Source organism: Thalia democratica, chromosome 2, assembly GCF_965202585.1.
Source record: "Thalia democratica chromosome 2, ktThaDemo2.hap1.1, whole genome shotgun sequence".
Lineage (NCBI taxonomy): Eukaryota > Metazoa > Chordata > Thaliacea > Salpida > Salpidae > Thalia > Thalia democratica.
Genome location: NC_139166.1, coordinates 32,291,358 through 32,309,473, shown reverse-complemented (window position 1 = coordinate 32,309,473; position 18,116 = coordinate 32,291,358). Strand labels below are relative to the sequence as shown.

General features: G+C 22.6%; 1 protein-coding gene across 2 annotated transcripts in view; it reads right to left on the bottom strand.

Annotated features, from left to right (window-relative positions):
• The window catches only part of LOC145849858 (uncharacterized), a 30,142-nt gene extending 15,667 nt beyond the window's left edge, over positions 1-14,475 (bottom strand). For both annotated transcript variants that reach the window (XM_082954941.1, XM_082954942.1), the window contains exons 1-14: positions 14,342-14,475; positions 13,710-13,771; positions 13,230-13,316; positions 12,864-12,927; positions 9,459-9,518; positions 8,947-9,097; positions 8,569-8,663; positions 7,723-7,841; positions 7,276-7,433; positions 6,012-6,100; positions 5,779-5,820; positions 5,584-5,668; positions 2,141-2,196; positions 829-909 (exon numbers count right to left, since the gene is read on the bottom strand). In XM_082954941.1, the coding sequence (XP_082811067.1) occupies positions 829-909; positions 2,141-2,196; positions 5,584-5,668; positions 5,779-5,820; positions 6,012-6,100; positions 7,276-7,433; positions 7,723-7,841; positions 8,569-8,663; positions 8,947-9,097; positions 9,459-9,518; positions 12,864-12,927; positions 13,230-13,316; positions 13,710-13,771; positions 14,342-14,428 (1,236 nt within the window). In that variant the 5' untranslated portion in view covers positions 14,429-14,475. The remainder of the gene's footprint in view (positions 1-828; positions 910-2,140; positions 2,197-5,583; positions 5,669-5,778; positions 5,821-6,011; positions 6,101-7,275; positions 7,434-7,722; positions 7,842-8,568; positions 8,664-8,946; positions 9,098-9,458; positions 9,519-12,863; positions 12,928-13,229; positions 13,317-13,709; positions 13,772-14,341) is intronic.
• Between the last annotated feature and the right edge of the window lie 3,641 nt (positions 14,476-18,116).

Genomic DNA, 18,116 nt, shown 5'->3' with positions numbered 1-18,116 from the left:
CAAGAAATGAATTCAGTATACCCAACCATTAAAATTAAATTATGCACTAAGGTAAAGGTTGTTTAAGTTATAAAATTGACGAATAATACCTTACGGAAATGTTATTTCTTTTTTGTTGTAACTTTTATTCGTTTTATTTAAATTAATCAAATTTCCTTAAAAACTAATCAATCCACTATTCAAATATACAAATGACTTTAATTTAAATACAAAATACAACTCTAGTTTAAATAATCAAATGCAAATTTTATTTTAACTTGTAATCTTAAATACTATAGAGACTTGTGGATTGCATCTATTAATTTGAAAATTTGTAAATTAACAACATAATTAGTATAAAGTAAAAAATATATAACTTAAATGTTTAAAATGTATCCAATTACTTTTTCTTTTTCAAGTGAAACTAGACCGCTAAAAAATCTAATTAAAATTCAAACTCTATTATAAAATAAAGTTTGTATTAATTTAATTATTGTTATTTAACATTTGTTATGCCAAAAGAAAATATTTTCAAAAACTAAAAAATATAATTAATTACAATATTTCATTAATTTTTGCAACTTTTTAAAGTAAATAATTTGTAGTTATACTTAAGTCACAGCTTTCTTTGATAAAATTTCTAATTAAAAGCTTGTAAGAATTTTTATCTTTAAGTAAGATCATACTTTGTACTTCAATTTAAGAAGTTTAATAATCTTTATTGAAAACACAAAAGTGTTATAAAATGATTAAAATATTTCAAGGTTATACTAAGTTGGTGTATGATACTAAGTTAACTAAATAAAATAAATATCATATACTATAGCAAAACTAAGACATAAGCTCTACCTTCAAATCCTGACTAGAAATACTACTAGAAGATGACTTCAGATCTTCTTCAGAATTTTGGTTCTTTATTCTGGTTCGAGTCTGAGAAATTGAAAGAAAGAAATATGAAAAATCTTATTTTTGAACCAACTAACATGTTTTTAAACTATATGACGTACATTAAAAAATAATATAATTTTATTACAGTTCTATTTTAAATTTATATGTGATAAAACAAATATTATAAATTAATTAAATTTTGGCTGAGTTTAAACTTGCATAAATATTTTCAAGCAAGTGTTTACTATGTCAATTTAAAATAGAAACATTTGTTTTTAGAGTTATTAAAAGGGTTGTTTAAGCTATTTAGGTGAAATAATAGAATTGATTAGATTAAGTGATAAATAAAAACTGAGCATTAATATTTATCAACTTAAGGTCGTTACGCGTTTTTATAAAATTAATAAAAATAATTTTTAATCTTTTTATATACTTCACGAGTTATAAATTTTTTGTCCCTTTGTAGAGTAAACTTAAAGTTTTAAAAACATAAAGAATACTAATTGCTTGAATTAACTTAAATTAAAATTTGTTTACGTTTTAAATTATTATATGTATTAATTGTATAAATCACAAAACTTTTTTTTATGTTTTGTATTTTATTTTTATGCTTTTGAAAAATATAATTTTTCGTAGGCTGCTCCTAATACTAGGAACAACTATCGTGTTAAAATCTAAAAACAATTTTTAAAAGATCTAGCAGGTACTAATCTAGCCGATCATTTTAATCATAGATCACAAAACTAGTACTACAGAATAAAGAATGAAATGTGCTAGAACAATTATATGGTGTATATGTAAAAAATTGTTTTAAAACAAATAATTGATAAAAATATATTTTTGGACATATAAGACTAATTAATAGAAATCAAAATTTAATATATCTTTTTCAGAACTATATTTTATCAAACAGTGAGAATATTTAATAGTATTTTATATGAGAGCTGAATTTAAAATTGTAGATTAAAATTTAAATAAAATTGTAGTCTTCCAGTGACTTTTTTGGTTTGAGTAAAATAATTTAAACAAAAAAGACTTTACATTAGTATAAGCTAAAATATAATTTGAATCATATTGTTCTGTAAAGCATATTTTAGCTCTTCATGAAAAACCAATCAATTTCAATCAAAGCAATTGCACGTATTTAAATTAAAAATTAAAATAACAATGTTCAGTCAATTCAGTAACTAAATACATTTATTAACTTATTTTTAGTTGTTTGAACTTAGGTAAAATATTCTTTTTTCAAATTAATAACAATAATAACACCAACTTTTCTTTGTTTACGCCCCATTACTGATTTTTCTTTAGCTTTTCTCTCTTGGATATCTGCATGTTATTTATTAGTATTTGTTTACTCTTTTTAATGGTATAAAAACTTCATGTTTATTACATCTATTTTAAAACTCTGATTGTTTGAAAGAGCTAATGTTTTTTTTAAATAAAAAATCACCCTCAATCATTTAGAATATTTAAATAATAAAGTCACACTTTCCAGTTTCAAAATTTCAAAACTATTTTTATAATATAAAAACTATTCTAATATTTTCAAATCTGAAAAACTTTAATCAAAAATTAATCGCAGTTAAATAATAGGGGTAAACTTTTTTTTTAGTTTACATGCCAGATTTAGCAGAAAAGGTCTTTCCAAGCCAGATTTTTTTTAAACCCTTTACGAACCAGGGTTGTTAAATAATTATTCTCGACAGCGTAGTTTAAAAAAATTATATCATGAAAATTAATAATGAGTTTTTTAAACTCAAATTTACAATTCAGTTATTATTTAACAAATACAATTGTGCACTGAAAACCAAATAAGGAGCACACTTCAAAACATATTTGTAAAAATCTCAATTTTATCTGTTTTTAAAAGTTTTTTAAAAGCTAACACGTCGCTGGCTAAAGAATTTTTCTTAGCGGGCAAAAAAATTACCATTCTTTTATTGTAAAGTCACACTATAATATAATATATATACAATCTAGCCACAAAAACAATCAATTTCAAGGGCATAGGGGAGTCCAACACTTATTTTTATTTTTAACTAAAATAAACATTAGCTCTTATTTCGAGGCGTGGAGTATATACTATAAGATACATTTTAGAGAATAAAAACCATCAATAAACTTTAAAGATACAACCAGTTTAAAAAAACACTTAATACAACCTTATGGAATCAAAGTTTTTAAAGGCTGACTTTCTCAGAGTTTTGAAAAATTCACTAAAAATCTATATCGTTTTTAATTTTAAAGCTAGTGACCACAATTTTTACGAAATGTTCCTTGCACTATAAGAAAAAATTGTATTATAAGGCATAAGAAAATAACAATAATAAAATTTATAACCAAAAGAAAAAGAAAAATTAATATTTTTTTTTATAAAAAAATACTTTTACTCAAAACTTTAAAAATTCCTAAAAAATGATTGTTTATTATTAAGTTGAGATTAAACTGAGAAATTTTGACAAATATTGCTAAAAAATTATAGGAGTAGATAGATTTTTAATATAAAAGTATTTTTATGCCTTTTTACTTTAGTTCTTCAAGAAGAATCCTGTCGAACTGTCTGACTGTGTACCCTCATATCTAAAACTAATTTTCTTTATGACAAGAGATAAAATGCGACTGTTATCTAAGTTTAAAATCTTTAAAAAAAACCAACATGTAAAAAAAAATGCCTTAACCTATGCCCTTAGTTTATCTTTAATATAAAACATCCTTTTGAAAATTATTTAGTATATCATACTTTAATAACTTTATTAAAATAACCTTAATTGACTTGAACTAAAATAATTTGAATATGACTGGTCAAATAAGTATATAAAGAGTTAATGAAGTTGTAAATTGATAAGTGTAGTTTAGCTAAAAATACAACATACTAGTAAAAATATTTTCAAATATGATTTTTGATTTTCTTTTTTGCATTAAATAAAATGTTCATATTTAAATTATAAGCAACTATTTAATCGAAAATGTTTGAAAATAAATTTTTTTGTATAAAATAAAAAATTGGTTGGATATTTCAGATAAACCGAGTAAGAATACCTTTATACTTAAGGATATCATTTTAGATATAAAAATAATAAAAATTTAAATAAAGAAGTTTATATCCAAACACATATATTGTAATAATTAAATCAAAACAATGCAAGATTACTTGGAAAATAGTAAAAAGTAAAATATTTAGTTTAAATGTAGACAGGAAATAATGAGAACTTAATTAGAATTAACAACCAACTAGCAAATAATTTAATAGTAAATTGTTAAAAATAAGAATATCAGTTACACTACATAGAATTGCAAAAAAACTCTCGGAAAATGCAACGGTAGATGAAACCAACAGAGCATGACAAGTCACACAGTTCTCTCAATTTTCACAAACGTATCTCTCGTTTTTACAGCTACTTGAAAATCTCAAGCGCTTTCTTTTTTCCCGCCGTGAAAAATTTTACTTTAAAACTTGTAATATATGTAAATATATTTGTATGCATTAAGTGCAGTATTATCTATCATTTGTGTTCAACTTGCAAAATAATCTTTGATAAAAAAACTTAAAGAAAGTACTGACTAGGTCGTTATTCTATTTTGTGTCCTAAAACTTTAAAGGTCAAAAACTACTTTCTAGTGAAAAAATTACTACGTGTTTTATAATATCTAGAAATTATGTAATACAACATACTATTGTTTATGTGTTGACTACGGATTTTTTAAGCTATATATTTTTTAAATATAAACTTAAATAGTAAAGCAATTACACGTAAAAGTTTACTTGAAATAACAAAAATTAATATTAAACAGATATTTATGTTAACTTTCTAGTTTTATAATATTTAATTTTAGGAATTAAATATCTGTTAAGCTTAGAAAACTCAGAGAGGAATTACGAATAATTAGTGTGAATATTTATTTTGTTTAAATTAAAAGCTTTCCGCCTTTTATGAAATAGTTTCAATGTGAAATAAAATGAGTCACTAGAAAAATGATCTTTATGTCACTTATACTTAATAGGTCTGATATAAAACTGATTTCTGAGTTTATTCCAATGATTCATATTAAGTTTCATATTAGTTATTTTATTTACTAAGATTCATTTATTAACTCAAAAATTCATAAAAATTTAAGTGTACAATAATTTTTTTTTTCATTAAAATAGGTTATACATGAAGTCCAAATTACATCTACTTTTTTTAATCAAACAAAACACCTTAATAAATTTAGTTTAAAAATAGTCGAGAAAACCCGCTTGCTTATAAGTATTTTACTTGAAATGTTTAACTAAACTCAAAATAACAGTCCTACTTACAAAAATAACTTAAAACTTAAAACCTTATTACGTTTAGTTTTCTACTTAAAAAATTAATATACTTCATTTGTTTTTTTAGTATGACAAAAATCAAAATATACACTTAGTTAACTTTGCAGGAATGAAAAAGTTTAAAATATAAAAAAACTTTACAAAAATAATAATAAAGCGTTCGTAACACCCTTAGTTTACAATTTATAAAAGTCAACACAATTTTTAAGTAATTCCATACAAAACTATTATTTTTTACTACAGCAGTAAAAATGCTGTTTCATATAGAAATATATTACTTCGCTATTTTTTAACTTCGTTGACATTGATAATATTTTGCTATTTTAATTTTCATTGTTAACTTTTGTTGTATATTTTTTTTTAGTTTTCAAACACCTTTAGTTCACTTATATTTTATAACTAACTTATTTGTTGTTCATTGTTTGGAGACGGAGAGTGGGTTTCCATGGTATCCTGAGAAGCCACTGAATTAGGTCGAGAAGTTTTAGCCTAGAATTTATTTGTAATTTTTCAAAAAAGTTAAATTTTGTTTATAGAAACAAAAAATAAGCAAAAATAATAATAAATTTTTATAATGTTAATATTAAATATTTTCTTACTTGAGAATTCATCCAGTCGTACAACTTTGATTCATCAAGTTTCTGTTTAGTGTAAAAGTAATTAACAATCTAAATTTAGTTTGAGAACTTAAATTATAACATTATCACGCAAATACAATGATCATATAGATACAACTTAGTGTTAATTACAACTTGTTTTTTATACATCAAATAATAAAAGTAAAAAGATTACTAATATAACAATTATTTATACTCAGAAGTTAAACTCTTACGTGTATAAAGAAAGTAACTGGCGTTGAAGTCCAACTAACTGAATGACAATCACCTTGAATCTCACCATAAGTCATAATTGACTCAAGTTCTGTAATTCAAATACAAACTTAAATATAATTAAATTTAAAATAAAAACATTAAATATTATTTTCACGTTTATTAATTATATTTTATTTTGATTTATTATAAAATTGGTTACAAAACTACTTTGGTACAAATAGAATTACCTCAGTATATATCATTTAATTAAGTTAAACTACATTTGCATAAACGTAAACTAAAAGTATATAGTAGAAATAAACCTTAAATCAGAGAGTAAAGTTTTTTTTTTGCAAAAATTAAGGCTTAGTATTTTAAAGGGAATATTTATTTAAACAGAATTCAATACATAGAATCAATTTTTGAAATAAAGTCAGTTTTGTAAAAAGTGTTGGTTTCGTTTTAAGTAATTTTATAAACTTATACTTACTAGAACTAAGAAGTATGAAACATATCTATATCTTCTTAAATTTCCAAGAAAGACTTTTTTTATTTAAAAACATTTGAAAAGTTAACTATACTAAGTATTAAAATAAAATATTTAAGTAAACAAAATAACGGAAAAAAAAATATTTCGAAAAAAATTCTTATAGCAATTTTTAGTTAAGGCGAAGATAGCTTAAATTACTTAGGATAAAATAAAGTATTTAATAGAAAAATAATTTTTTTTAGTTTGTAGTTTTTTTCATAATAAAACCTACTAAATTATTAACTTCATTTTTAAAAAGCTTATTCTTTTAATTTCTAAAGCATATGATTGCTAAGATATTGTTATGCATATTTAGGTCAATTTTTTAAAACTAGTTCTTTTTTATTTTGAAACTACTAATAGTGATACATTATTACTCTTTGAAAAAAGTAATAAAAAACCATAATAGTCAAGAATTATGAAAGAAACTAAAATTTTAAACGGAGTCAAGAGTGACTAAAACTTAGTGATCTACCGGATCCATGAACTTATAAAAGCTTTATTTTTGTAAATTAAATCTATTTTAAATTCTTAACTGATAAAATACAATAGTGTTATAAAAAAATTAAGATTGGCAATCAACTGGACTCAGTCTTTTTTGTTAAATTATGCAACCCGCTATACCTTGGTTTAGAAAAAGAGATTCGTAATCCGATGGATAAATACTTAAAACAAATAGTACATAGACCTATTTTAAGAATCTATTGCTATATGTTTTTTTCAAGTAAATAAAAATATTAAAATACACTCCTAACCTCTGTAATTTCTACCAGTTATTTCCCTGTCTTTCATAGTTCTAAGAGGAGCGCTGACCACTATTCTAAGACTGTTTCTATGTTCATGTTGCTCTATTATCTTTTTAATATTCTCGTTCAATTCAGGTCCAAACTTGTAGTTGTTTGAAAATATTGCACTGTTTTTTATTGTGGTTGCTTTAATAAAACTGATTCTGCTTCAATGGTGATTTTTTTTTCACACAATATTGGCAAGTTTTATTCAACTTACACGTTGATAATAAATAAAATATATTTTCTAAAAAATATACTCATGATATAAAAAAAAAACTTTTTAGTTTAAGAATAAATATAAAAATTTTTGATGTTATAAATAAGATTGAAAACAAACAGCTTGTTACCAAAAGCAATTTCCAAACTTTTTTGTAAAAACCAGTTGACTTCATTAATATATCGAAAGTAACTAACGTGGACTGTTTAATTTCTTCCACCCAAGGTTCGTCTAAGAAGCTGTCTTTCACAAGTTTGAATGGCTGGTACTTTTTGCCATACCAATCCATAAAAAATTTGAAGTGAAGCTCCATTTTCTTGAAATTTGACATTAACAATAAATTTTAAGTCTAACTTTTTTTTAAATGTAGACAAAATTTGTTAAAATGAATACTAATTTTACTAATTTGATTTTTTTATGAAAGAAAAATTAATTGTTTTTAAGTAAGCTACAACCTTAAAATTACCTATAAGTTATATATTATGTACTAATTATTTTCGATTTTTATAAATTTAAAGTTAAAACTTACAATGTTTAAAGAAATATTTCTTTGCATCATGAGTTAGCAAAAGTGTTTTAAATACAGGGTTGTTGAATGTTTTTAAAAAACTTTATTCAGGTTTTTTTTTCAGGTTTTTAAATATAATTGTTTTTTATATTTTAAGTTTAGAATTAAATTTAGGGTAAACAACTGTATTAAATAGTATAACGACATTAAAAAGATATGTTAAAGCTTCTTTACATGTGTTTATTGATAAAAATATTTGATGGTGACAAAAATTTTTTTATTATCTATCCAATAGATTTTTTATCAAATCGAAATTTTACTACTTAACATCTTAAAGGTGTTTAAAATTCCAAGTTTTTTAGTGATTTTTTGCAACCCTGTAAAAAGCCTTGTGTAACTTAAATGGTAAAAACGATGATTTAAATATCTAAATTTTACATCTTATCAATAATCAAATGATAATTTAAAACCAGTTAAGACACTGTGTGTTAGATTGTATTTTTATTCAAAACAACATATATCTAATCTTAAATACTTTTGCAAATTCAGCGGGTATATCTTGTATTTCGACTCCAATACATTCCTTGCAATCAGTATAAGCTGCTGCAGTAAGGACCACGTTTCCAACTCCTTTAAAGTATAAATGAAAATAATAATTAAGAATAACTCAACTTCAACACTAAAGTAGGAATTAATAATATTTTTTAAATGTGTCTAAACATTTTAATTGGTGCAATATAGAACAATCCAAATTTCTGTTTTACAATTGAAAGTGTTATTTAAACAGATGGTACTAATACATATTTAAAAACCACAAATTTTACATGTATTTTTTTTTATAACTCGTAAGTGACTATTATTATTTTAATTCATTTTCAATTAATTTTCTCTAAAAACATATTACAGTACAAACCACTTCCAAGATCTATGAATTTGTCATTTTCGTTTAAATTCATTTCATCGAAAATTTTAGTGCTAAAATCAAACAAGGTCTCTCCATAAACTCTAGACTCTTGTGGACCTCTATTTAATTTGTTGGGATCTGTAACTGCCCTTAAGTAAACCTAAATAAGAGATGAAGTACTTAAGCGATAATTTGAGTCTTTATACACTGTATACAATTTTTTATTGAGTTCTAAAATTTGTAACTGTACACATTAGCAAGTTACTACAAAAAAAGAACTTTTTTTCATTAAAAAATTACAGAACTTTTTAAAACTTATATTTTTTAATATAACATATTAAAATATCGCACTTAAGTGCAGTTTTAATAAAGAACTCAAAAGGTTCAATAACCTTTCAGATCTAATTAATATATTCTTTTAAAGTTATAAATCTATTATTCTTTAAATTATTAAATTTGTTTCAATAACTTTTAAGAACTAAATTGTTGCATGCTAAATAAAAAACAAAGAATAAATTAACCTGTTTCATAATATGCCTAAGTAGTGACTTTGAAGCTTTATGTTTTTTTATCCTTGTGCTCTGCAATATTTTTTTATGAAGAAAAAAGTACTAAAATAATAACTATTTATTCAAAACATAATATAGACTTTTGATAGTGCAAAAAAAAAATTGTTTTACATCAATAAAAAATTAATAACACCTTATTAAAATATTTATATTATATTATATAACAAAACAATTAATTTTATTTTAAGAATTATTTTTCAATTAAATGTAGATAGTGGACCATATATTAAAAAATTATATCATTTTTATATCGTATAAATTTAAAACAAAATTCAATTCAAAAATAAACACGTAGTCAATTCAAACAGAAGCATTTATTTTCAACTAAACAAGTAACTTTTAATTTTGAAACAAAGCAATTTATTCTATAGAAAACATAATTTTAATAATTATATAGAGAGTATGTTCATTTTATTTAGTTTTTAATTATGTTTATAAATAAGTAGTAAAAATTAAATATATTATATTTAAAAACCAAGTATATTGAAATCAATTTAAAATACAGGTAATATAATACTATTTCAATACAAAGCTTGCAGATGAAAATATTAATTATTTTCAATTAGACTAAAAAAAAAACCTTTTTTAGTTCAGTTTTAAATCTTTTAACCAAAATAAAATTGATTACAAGGTTGCCAAATGTTTTGGTAACTTTCTTCCAGGTAGAAAAAAAAAGTGTTTTTGTCTATTTCTAGTATAAAATTAAACTTAAGGTAAAAATGTCTTAAATAGTATAATAACATTGAAAAGACAATGTAAAGCTACTTAAAATTTGTTTATTTTTATGAAAAAAAATTATGATACAAAAAAATTATCTTTATGTCAAGTTTTTTGTATTTTATCAAAACTTCGTTACTTTATGAGTAAAAAATTATTCCAGTTTTTTTAGTGATTTTTGTTAGAAATTCCAGGTTTTGTCAATATTTCTTAAATTCCAGTTTTTCCAGGATTCCAGGTTTTTTTCTAACTCGGTTATTAGCAACTGTTTTAAATTATATGCTTTTTTATACATATTTTTAATATAAAAATAAACAATTTTTTTAATACTAAACTGAGAAGTTTTAAATATTTTAGAAACAAATTTGAACTTCTTACATGGCTTTTAAATGAACATAAGCTCATAAAAATATACAAAATAAAGGTTTTAAATTTATGAAAAGTCTAAGTTTTTTCTATAACTTTATTAATAAAAGTATAATGAAGTTAACTGAAACTATAGACTATTAAAATTTATCAAATGGACAGCATAACTCAATTAAGTTTACCATTTGAAAAAGGTATAATAATGAGTTATCATACCTTGATGTACTGGTAAAAAGAAAAAATACAGAATTTGTAACTACTATTTCAGAAAAGAAAATTTACAAGTGATTATCTGAATTTTCAGTCACAATGTGGTCTGAAACGAAAAGTCAATCTAACTAAGACATTGTGTCATCGTGCGAATTTAATGTGTTCACCTGAACTCTTTGAAAAAAAAATTAATATACTAAGACTTTATTGTATAGGAATGCGTATCTTCTTGAACTAGTAAGTAGAACTATTAAATCTCACCTAAATGGTTTAAAAGAGATTTAATCATTTAGAATTAAAAGAGAACTCCTTATTCCGGAATAAGGCCAAATAGTACGAAATATGAGTTTTGTTATCAATTTTTACTTAGCTCGAATTAAAAAAAAAAAATTGAATTTTTTTTTTGTTATTTATATATGAATTAATGCCATACAGATTTTTTATTTTCCAACTCTTAATATTCCGTTTTATTTGGCCTTATTCCGAAATAAGGAATTCTGGAATAAGGCCAAATAGTACGAAATATTAACAGTTGGAAAAAAAATCTGTATTGCATTTATTCACATATAAAATATAAAAAAATTAAAAAAATTAATTAAAATTCTTTTTTTAATTCGAGCTAAGTAAAAATTAATAACAAAACTCTTATTTTTTAAGGGGCCCCACACTAAGTCAAACCCAAACCCAATGGATTTTTTTTTATTAAAAGCAAAGGACCGTTCTCTAGAATACAAAAAAAAATTAATTAGCTATTAAGATAAGGAAAATAATTTGGTCTAAAGTTTGGACATTTTTTTTAAATTCTTAAAAAACGTTACCAAGCCAACTTCACACTCGTAAATGGAACCTATATGTATTTTAAATAGAAAACCTACCCTTTGGAAGCAAAAATAATTTGACTATATATTTAATGCTGTTTTTGGTGTTTATATTTTTGTATTTAATTAGCTTCAATAATTAGTATTTTGATTAGTTTTGTGTAATTGACTTTGTATTTAATTAATATTTGTTTATGATGATTACTACTGTTTCTATATAAGTAACTATTTTATTTATTGCTATGTATCCACTTATTAAAATAGCGCGAAACACATTTGAATTTGGTACCTAGTGTCTTTTGTATATTGTTTAAAGTTATATAAAAAAAAATTAAGAGAAAGAAGAACAGGTTTTATTTTGAGTATTTAAAAGTATAGTTATTTGCCTTAACTAAAAAAGAATGCTCAATTTACTGGGATGTAAAGAGCTTATAGTATTTAAAAGAGTATTTAAAAGAAAAAATATCAATCCATATTGTTAAATGTTTAAAAAAGTATAAGTTAAATAAAAGGAGACGAACATATAACAATCGATAATAAAAACTTTTTTTTTACAAAAAGTTAAAAGCTATATTTTTAAAGGTTGCGACATTTTTTAAGCTACATTAATTTGTGTAAAAAAACTAAATTTCAGTTAATTTTTTCTGCAAAAAGGCTTACTATAAAAACTTTTGTTATTGAAAACTGCATTTTTTATTTCTACATATAATATGAAATGTTATATAGCTGATAATCCGATATAGCATTAATTATATTATATATATATATACAAAAACAGACTTATATATTCATGCAAGTAAAACTATTTAAAAACTTGTAAAAGTTTCAAGTTTACTAAACCAAGTGTTTAGTACTGTGATTTTTTAAATTTTGTGAGTTGTAATTCTACAACTATCATCTAAATTAAATAAATAAATTTTAATCAACTTTCGCTGAAGTTTACAATGAATACTTAAATAAAGTCAATACTAAAATAAACAAGTTTTAAGGAAGTTACAATATTTAATGTTGGTATGAGTACTTTGTTATGAAAACTTAACCAATAAACTACAATAATATTCAAAACAATGATATCTCTCGAACACTAGTTTTCAAAACTTATTAGGTATAAAAAAAAATTATTACACAGTTTTTATAGATTAATAAATATTGTAACAAAGATTTTTTAACTAAAATCAGTCAGATTACACAAGTTTTAAAGGTTAAAAAACAACTGCATTTGAAGCTAAGCAGTAAAATTACTCACAAGTTTATACATGGACTTAATCGCTTTGTTGAATTTCTGGCAAATTTTTTCTACAACTTCGAACCTGTTGAAAGCATTAGCTGTTAAACAATATACATTTCTTAACTTTAACTTTTAACTCCTATAGTAGAAATATTTAAGTTGATCAGCTTGTTTCAACTTGATAAACTTTTTGTATATTGGTGTTTTACAAAGTTTTACCCTTAGTGAAAAACCAGTTGATAAATAAAACAATAAATATTTACTGTTACTATAAAATTACTATATTACTTTACTGAGAAGCTTTAAGTGTTAAGTTTTAGTCTATTAGTAACAACTAACAAAAATTTTCAAAGGTTTTACTTATACAATGAGACATTCACTTACTTTGTTAAATCATTTAGATCACTACTATTTAAGATATTTTTATCCACTACAATCGCTGTGGATGCAGGAAGCTCATCCCTTACCAATCTAAAAATAAATGTATAATTTTATTGGTTAGTAAAAGCAAACTGTAAGAATCATCCTTTTGTAAAATAGTTGTGTTTCAAAATTAATTACTATTTATTAAACTAGAAATTAAGAGTGTAAGTTTTAAAAAAAATATGTAAATGTCTTTACTGCTACAAAAACAATAATTTGAAGTTAAAATATAGATTTTAAATATAGAACCTGGTGCTATAGCATATAGTTTTACTTTTCAATAACATGTTACAAATAATATTTTAATTTTTTCAATTTTGAAATACTATAACAAAAGTTTTGCTTAAAAAATATAATTGTAGGCACTTAATATATATCAAACCATAACATTATTATTTTTTCATTTTTTTATTTCTTAGATATTTTAAACAATTAGAAAACCTAATAGTTTGAATGATCTCTTCACCAATTCTTCTAATTTCCTCTGTGCTGGGCGAACCATCCTGTAAATACATATAAATTTATACATTTATTTTGTTAGATAGTATGTAAGAAACTTTGAATACAGTTTTAACATTATTTAGTCCAAGGATTTAAGAATCAATATAGCGTTTTTTTCAAATTTTTTTTATATTAAATAAAATAGTATTTTACGTCCAATATTGACTTCGCAATTTTTTTCAAATTAGTAACTTTGACATCCTTAAATAAAAATCTAAATTTGTTAGAACTCCAAATATAACTCACGGCAGTATAGATATGAGCTAATAATATGTTTTTACAGTATTTAAGAAAGACTAGTATAAAACAGTTAATTTGTACACTACATTAAAAATCATCAAGAATATATGCACTAAAAACACTGTTTATAAGTAGTTCTATGTAAAAATCAATATATCTTTATATAACTTCATTTTGCCCAATAATATCAATTTAGGATTTTAATAACACTTTTTAATTGCATCATACTTATTGTATACAAATAAGATACATTTTAATCTATTGATATAATAAAATAATAATCTAAAAGATAGGTATAATAAAAACTATTCAAAAACTTAAAAATTACTAACATTTTTGTTTTTCGGCCAATTATAGATGATAGGCTTGGCTCCAACAAGACTAGTTAGTGTTAATGTCTGTACTTTTTCACTTGCCATCAAATACTATATACATTTGTTTTAAATTTTCTAACTTTTATAAATATCTGCAAAAAAAAGTTGTTCACATTGTATTTAAGCCAGTTTAATTAACTATTTTATTACATTAGTTTACAACAAATATATATGTATATATATTAAAGGTTTTATACAAAGTTCTGATCGATAGTGCTCGACAAATCAAATTGGAGCTTAATATTTATTTATTTAATTATATAAAAACTATAATTCAAACAGCTGTTTCACACATTGAAATGTAAAATTTCATGTGATCGTCAGTGAGTTGTAGTTTATTATAATAGTGAACAGAAATTTCGATTTTAGAATTTTTTATAGTAATTATGACGTAGTAATGGTACAGTTTATTGTACGATTAGTTGAATTTGAAATACGCTGTAAATGTTATTCTATGCTTTTTAGGAAAGTTTAAAAAGGTTATTTTGGAAAAATGTTTTAAGCTATTAGAAAAATTTTTTAGGCTGTTGGGAAAAATGTTATAAAATGCTATAAAATACTCGTGTTTGCCGCTTCGATTTTATATTTAGTTGTATATTTAGTTATACTAAACAAGAAAAGCAAAAGACAAAACATATGCATCCATTATCAAAAATACTTTTTTAACAAAATTAAAACCAACTAAATATTAAAACAAAATAAAATCGAAGCGGCAAACACGAGTATTTTATAGCATTTTATAACATTTTTCCCAACAGCCTAAAAAATTTTTCTAATAGCTTAAAACATTTTTCCAAAATAACCTTTTTAAACTTTCCTAAAAAGCATAGAATAACATTTACAGCGTATTTCAAATTCAACTAATCGTACAATAAACTGTACCATTACTACGTCATAATTACTATAAAAAATTCTAAAATCGAAATTTCTGTTCACTATTATAATAAACTACAACTCACTGACGATCACATGAAATTTTACATTTCAATGTGTGAAACAGCTGTTTGAATTATAGTTTTTATATAATTAAATAAATAAATATATGTATATATATATATATATATATATATCTACAAGTTATTAACCACATTAAATACAAGCATTCTAATCACTGCATTAGGATATTAGTATTTTTTCAATAATTTATTATTAACTACATAAGCTTCCATACATTTGCTTCTTTGTAACTTATTAATATCAATATTACTGTATAGTATATATATATATGTGTGTCTTAAGCTATGCTTTCTTCCTAAAAGAGTTACATTTTCAGTAAACAATTTTAAATGGATATGTTATTTTTAGTCTAAGAAAACATAAGCAAAAATGTATCAGGCCAAAGCCTGGACTTACAAAGGCCATGAGACAAGCTCAAGTTAACATAATTAAGTTAACATTTCAGTAATTTTTAATTAAAATGTTTATTAAATAAATTCAAAACACAGTTCATAAACAATTTTTTTTAATTTTAGGTATGCCTGACATTTTTGAGACAACAATTCATTTTGGTTAGTAATTCAGAGAGATTTTAGAAAAAAAAAGAATTTTAGAGAAAAGAGCTTTGGCATAGCTAGTTTAGAACTCATGTGAATTGGCAAATGAAACTATTAATTTATTACTTGACTAGTAAAAGTTTAAATTTTTACTAAGGTTGATTATTCAAAAACAAATGTTTTAAGTCTAAAACTGCGACAATATGTAACTAATTTTTTGATCCAATTGAATAAGATGTGATAACTATCAATCTTAATTTAAGTGACATAAAGTTACTGTTAACAAAAGTTTACTATTTTATTCACACCGTTGAAGTATCTTCAGCTTATCTAAAAATGAACAAAAATAAATATTAAATTTTTGCAAAAATTTGCTAAAATATGATCTTCTAAAAACCTAAATATTACTGAAAACATTAGCTTAAATAAGTTAAAATTCTAAAATATTTAAAACAATATTTACTGATGCAATTATATATATCTTCATAAAACAGAAGCTGTAGAAGTTACCTCAAAATGTTTCAGAAAGTTCAGAATTATGTAAAAACTTATATTGAAAGCTAAGTCTCAATGCATACTTATTGTAAATTCAAACATACTCTATTCAAACATAATTCAAACATCATCATTTATATGCAATACAAACTATAATGTATAATTAAATACTAAAACTGATATTTAATGTTTTATTTTTCAATTTTTGATAAAAAAATAGAAGAAAAAAAAATGTTAACCCAAATTCATTGTAAAAACTAAATCCATAATATAATTATTTGAAATATTAAATCTAAGTAACAACTTAGCTGTTCCTAAATGAAACTTTCTATATCCAATTTGTAGTTAAAGTATAGAAAAAGCAACTAAATAACTGTTAAGCAACACGAAAAAAGCAAGGCACAAGAGTATTTGTTGTCATTAAAACAAACATAGTATAATTCTTATGTTGTTTAAGCAAACAAAACACTAGCTAGCTAACTAAACTTTATATTTTTATTCAAATTTTGTGTACTTCTTCACTTAAATAATAATTTTTGTTTGCAGTATTACAATTTCGATATTTTTTATTATTTTTGCATTTTTAGATTATGATTTTATATCACTGATTTTCTTGACTTGATAACTAATTAATAGAGTCTAAATTGATATTTTGAACTTTTATATTTTACAGCTAACAAAGACACCCATAAATATTTACAGTGCATGTAACAAGTAAATTTTTCCAAAAAATATGAAACTTATTTATCCTTTTTGATAAAGCTTTTTTTATTTGCAAAAAACTGTAACACAATGATTTTTGGACCAAAAACTAACTATCAAATTTAAAAATTTGTTGACATGTTTTTATACAAGTTTATATTCATTAAAGTTAGTGAATTATTAGTAGTTAATCAAAATAAAATATAAATAACCAATTATAATTTCATGATGAAGCAACAGATTTCAACATACAAATATGTAGATGTGGATCACAACAAAGAGTGAGAAGTGTTATAAACAAAACCCAGTTTTTTGTATAGTAAAATTTTTAAAACTTCATTAATTTTTCTTTTACAATACTACAATTCACTGTATGAGAATTTAGATTGTTTGAAAAATTGGCATTGTTTAATAAATGAATAGTAATACTTTTCAGCAAAGAAAATGAAATTTTGTTATATAAAATATAATATTACATAAGTAATTTTAATAACTTGAAAATTTAAAGAGAAACATATAATTTCTAAAATAAATATCATGGAAGTTCTCTCGACTTTAGACTTCTAAATTTTATGATACTGACAAATTTAATTCCAAACTTACAGTACATAGATGCCAAATCTAGTTTACAGCTACTATCTTAAACTTAAACTGAAATACTACATAATTATGGTCTTGAGTTTGATAGAATTTAATCTTGCTAATTCTTTTTATTTTTCACTAAAACAACTAAATATACAGAAAAATCCTAAAATAACAATTGTTTTTTAATCCAAAGTAGTTTGCCTTCTTTGTTTTAGAATGCGTAGAACTTATTGAATTTTTAATCTTTATACATAAATAATGAAAATAATTGACACTAAGTTTTGGGAGTGAACTAAAGTAAATGCTTTATTATTATAAAATTAAAAGATCTTTACATTAATCAAAAAATGTTTATACAATGATTGTTTTATTTATTGCATTACTTAAAAGTTTTTTTTTATTGCTTTCTATTAAATATTAAAATAAATATTTTTAAGTACATTTATAAATCTACTTAA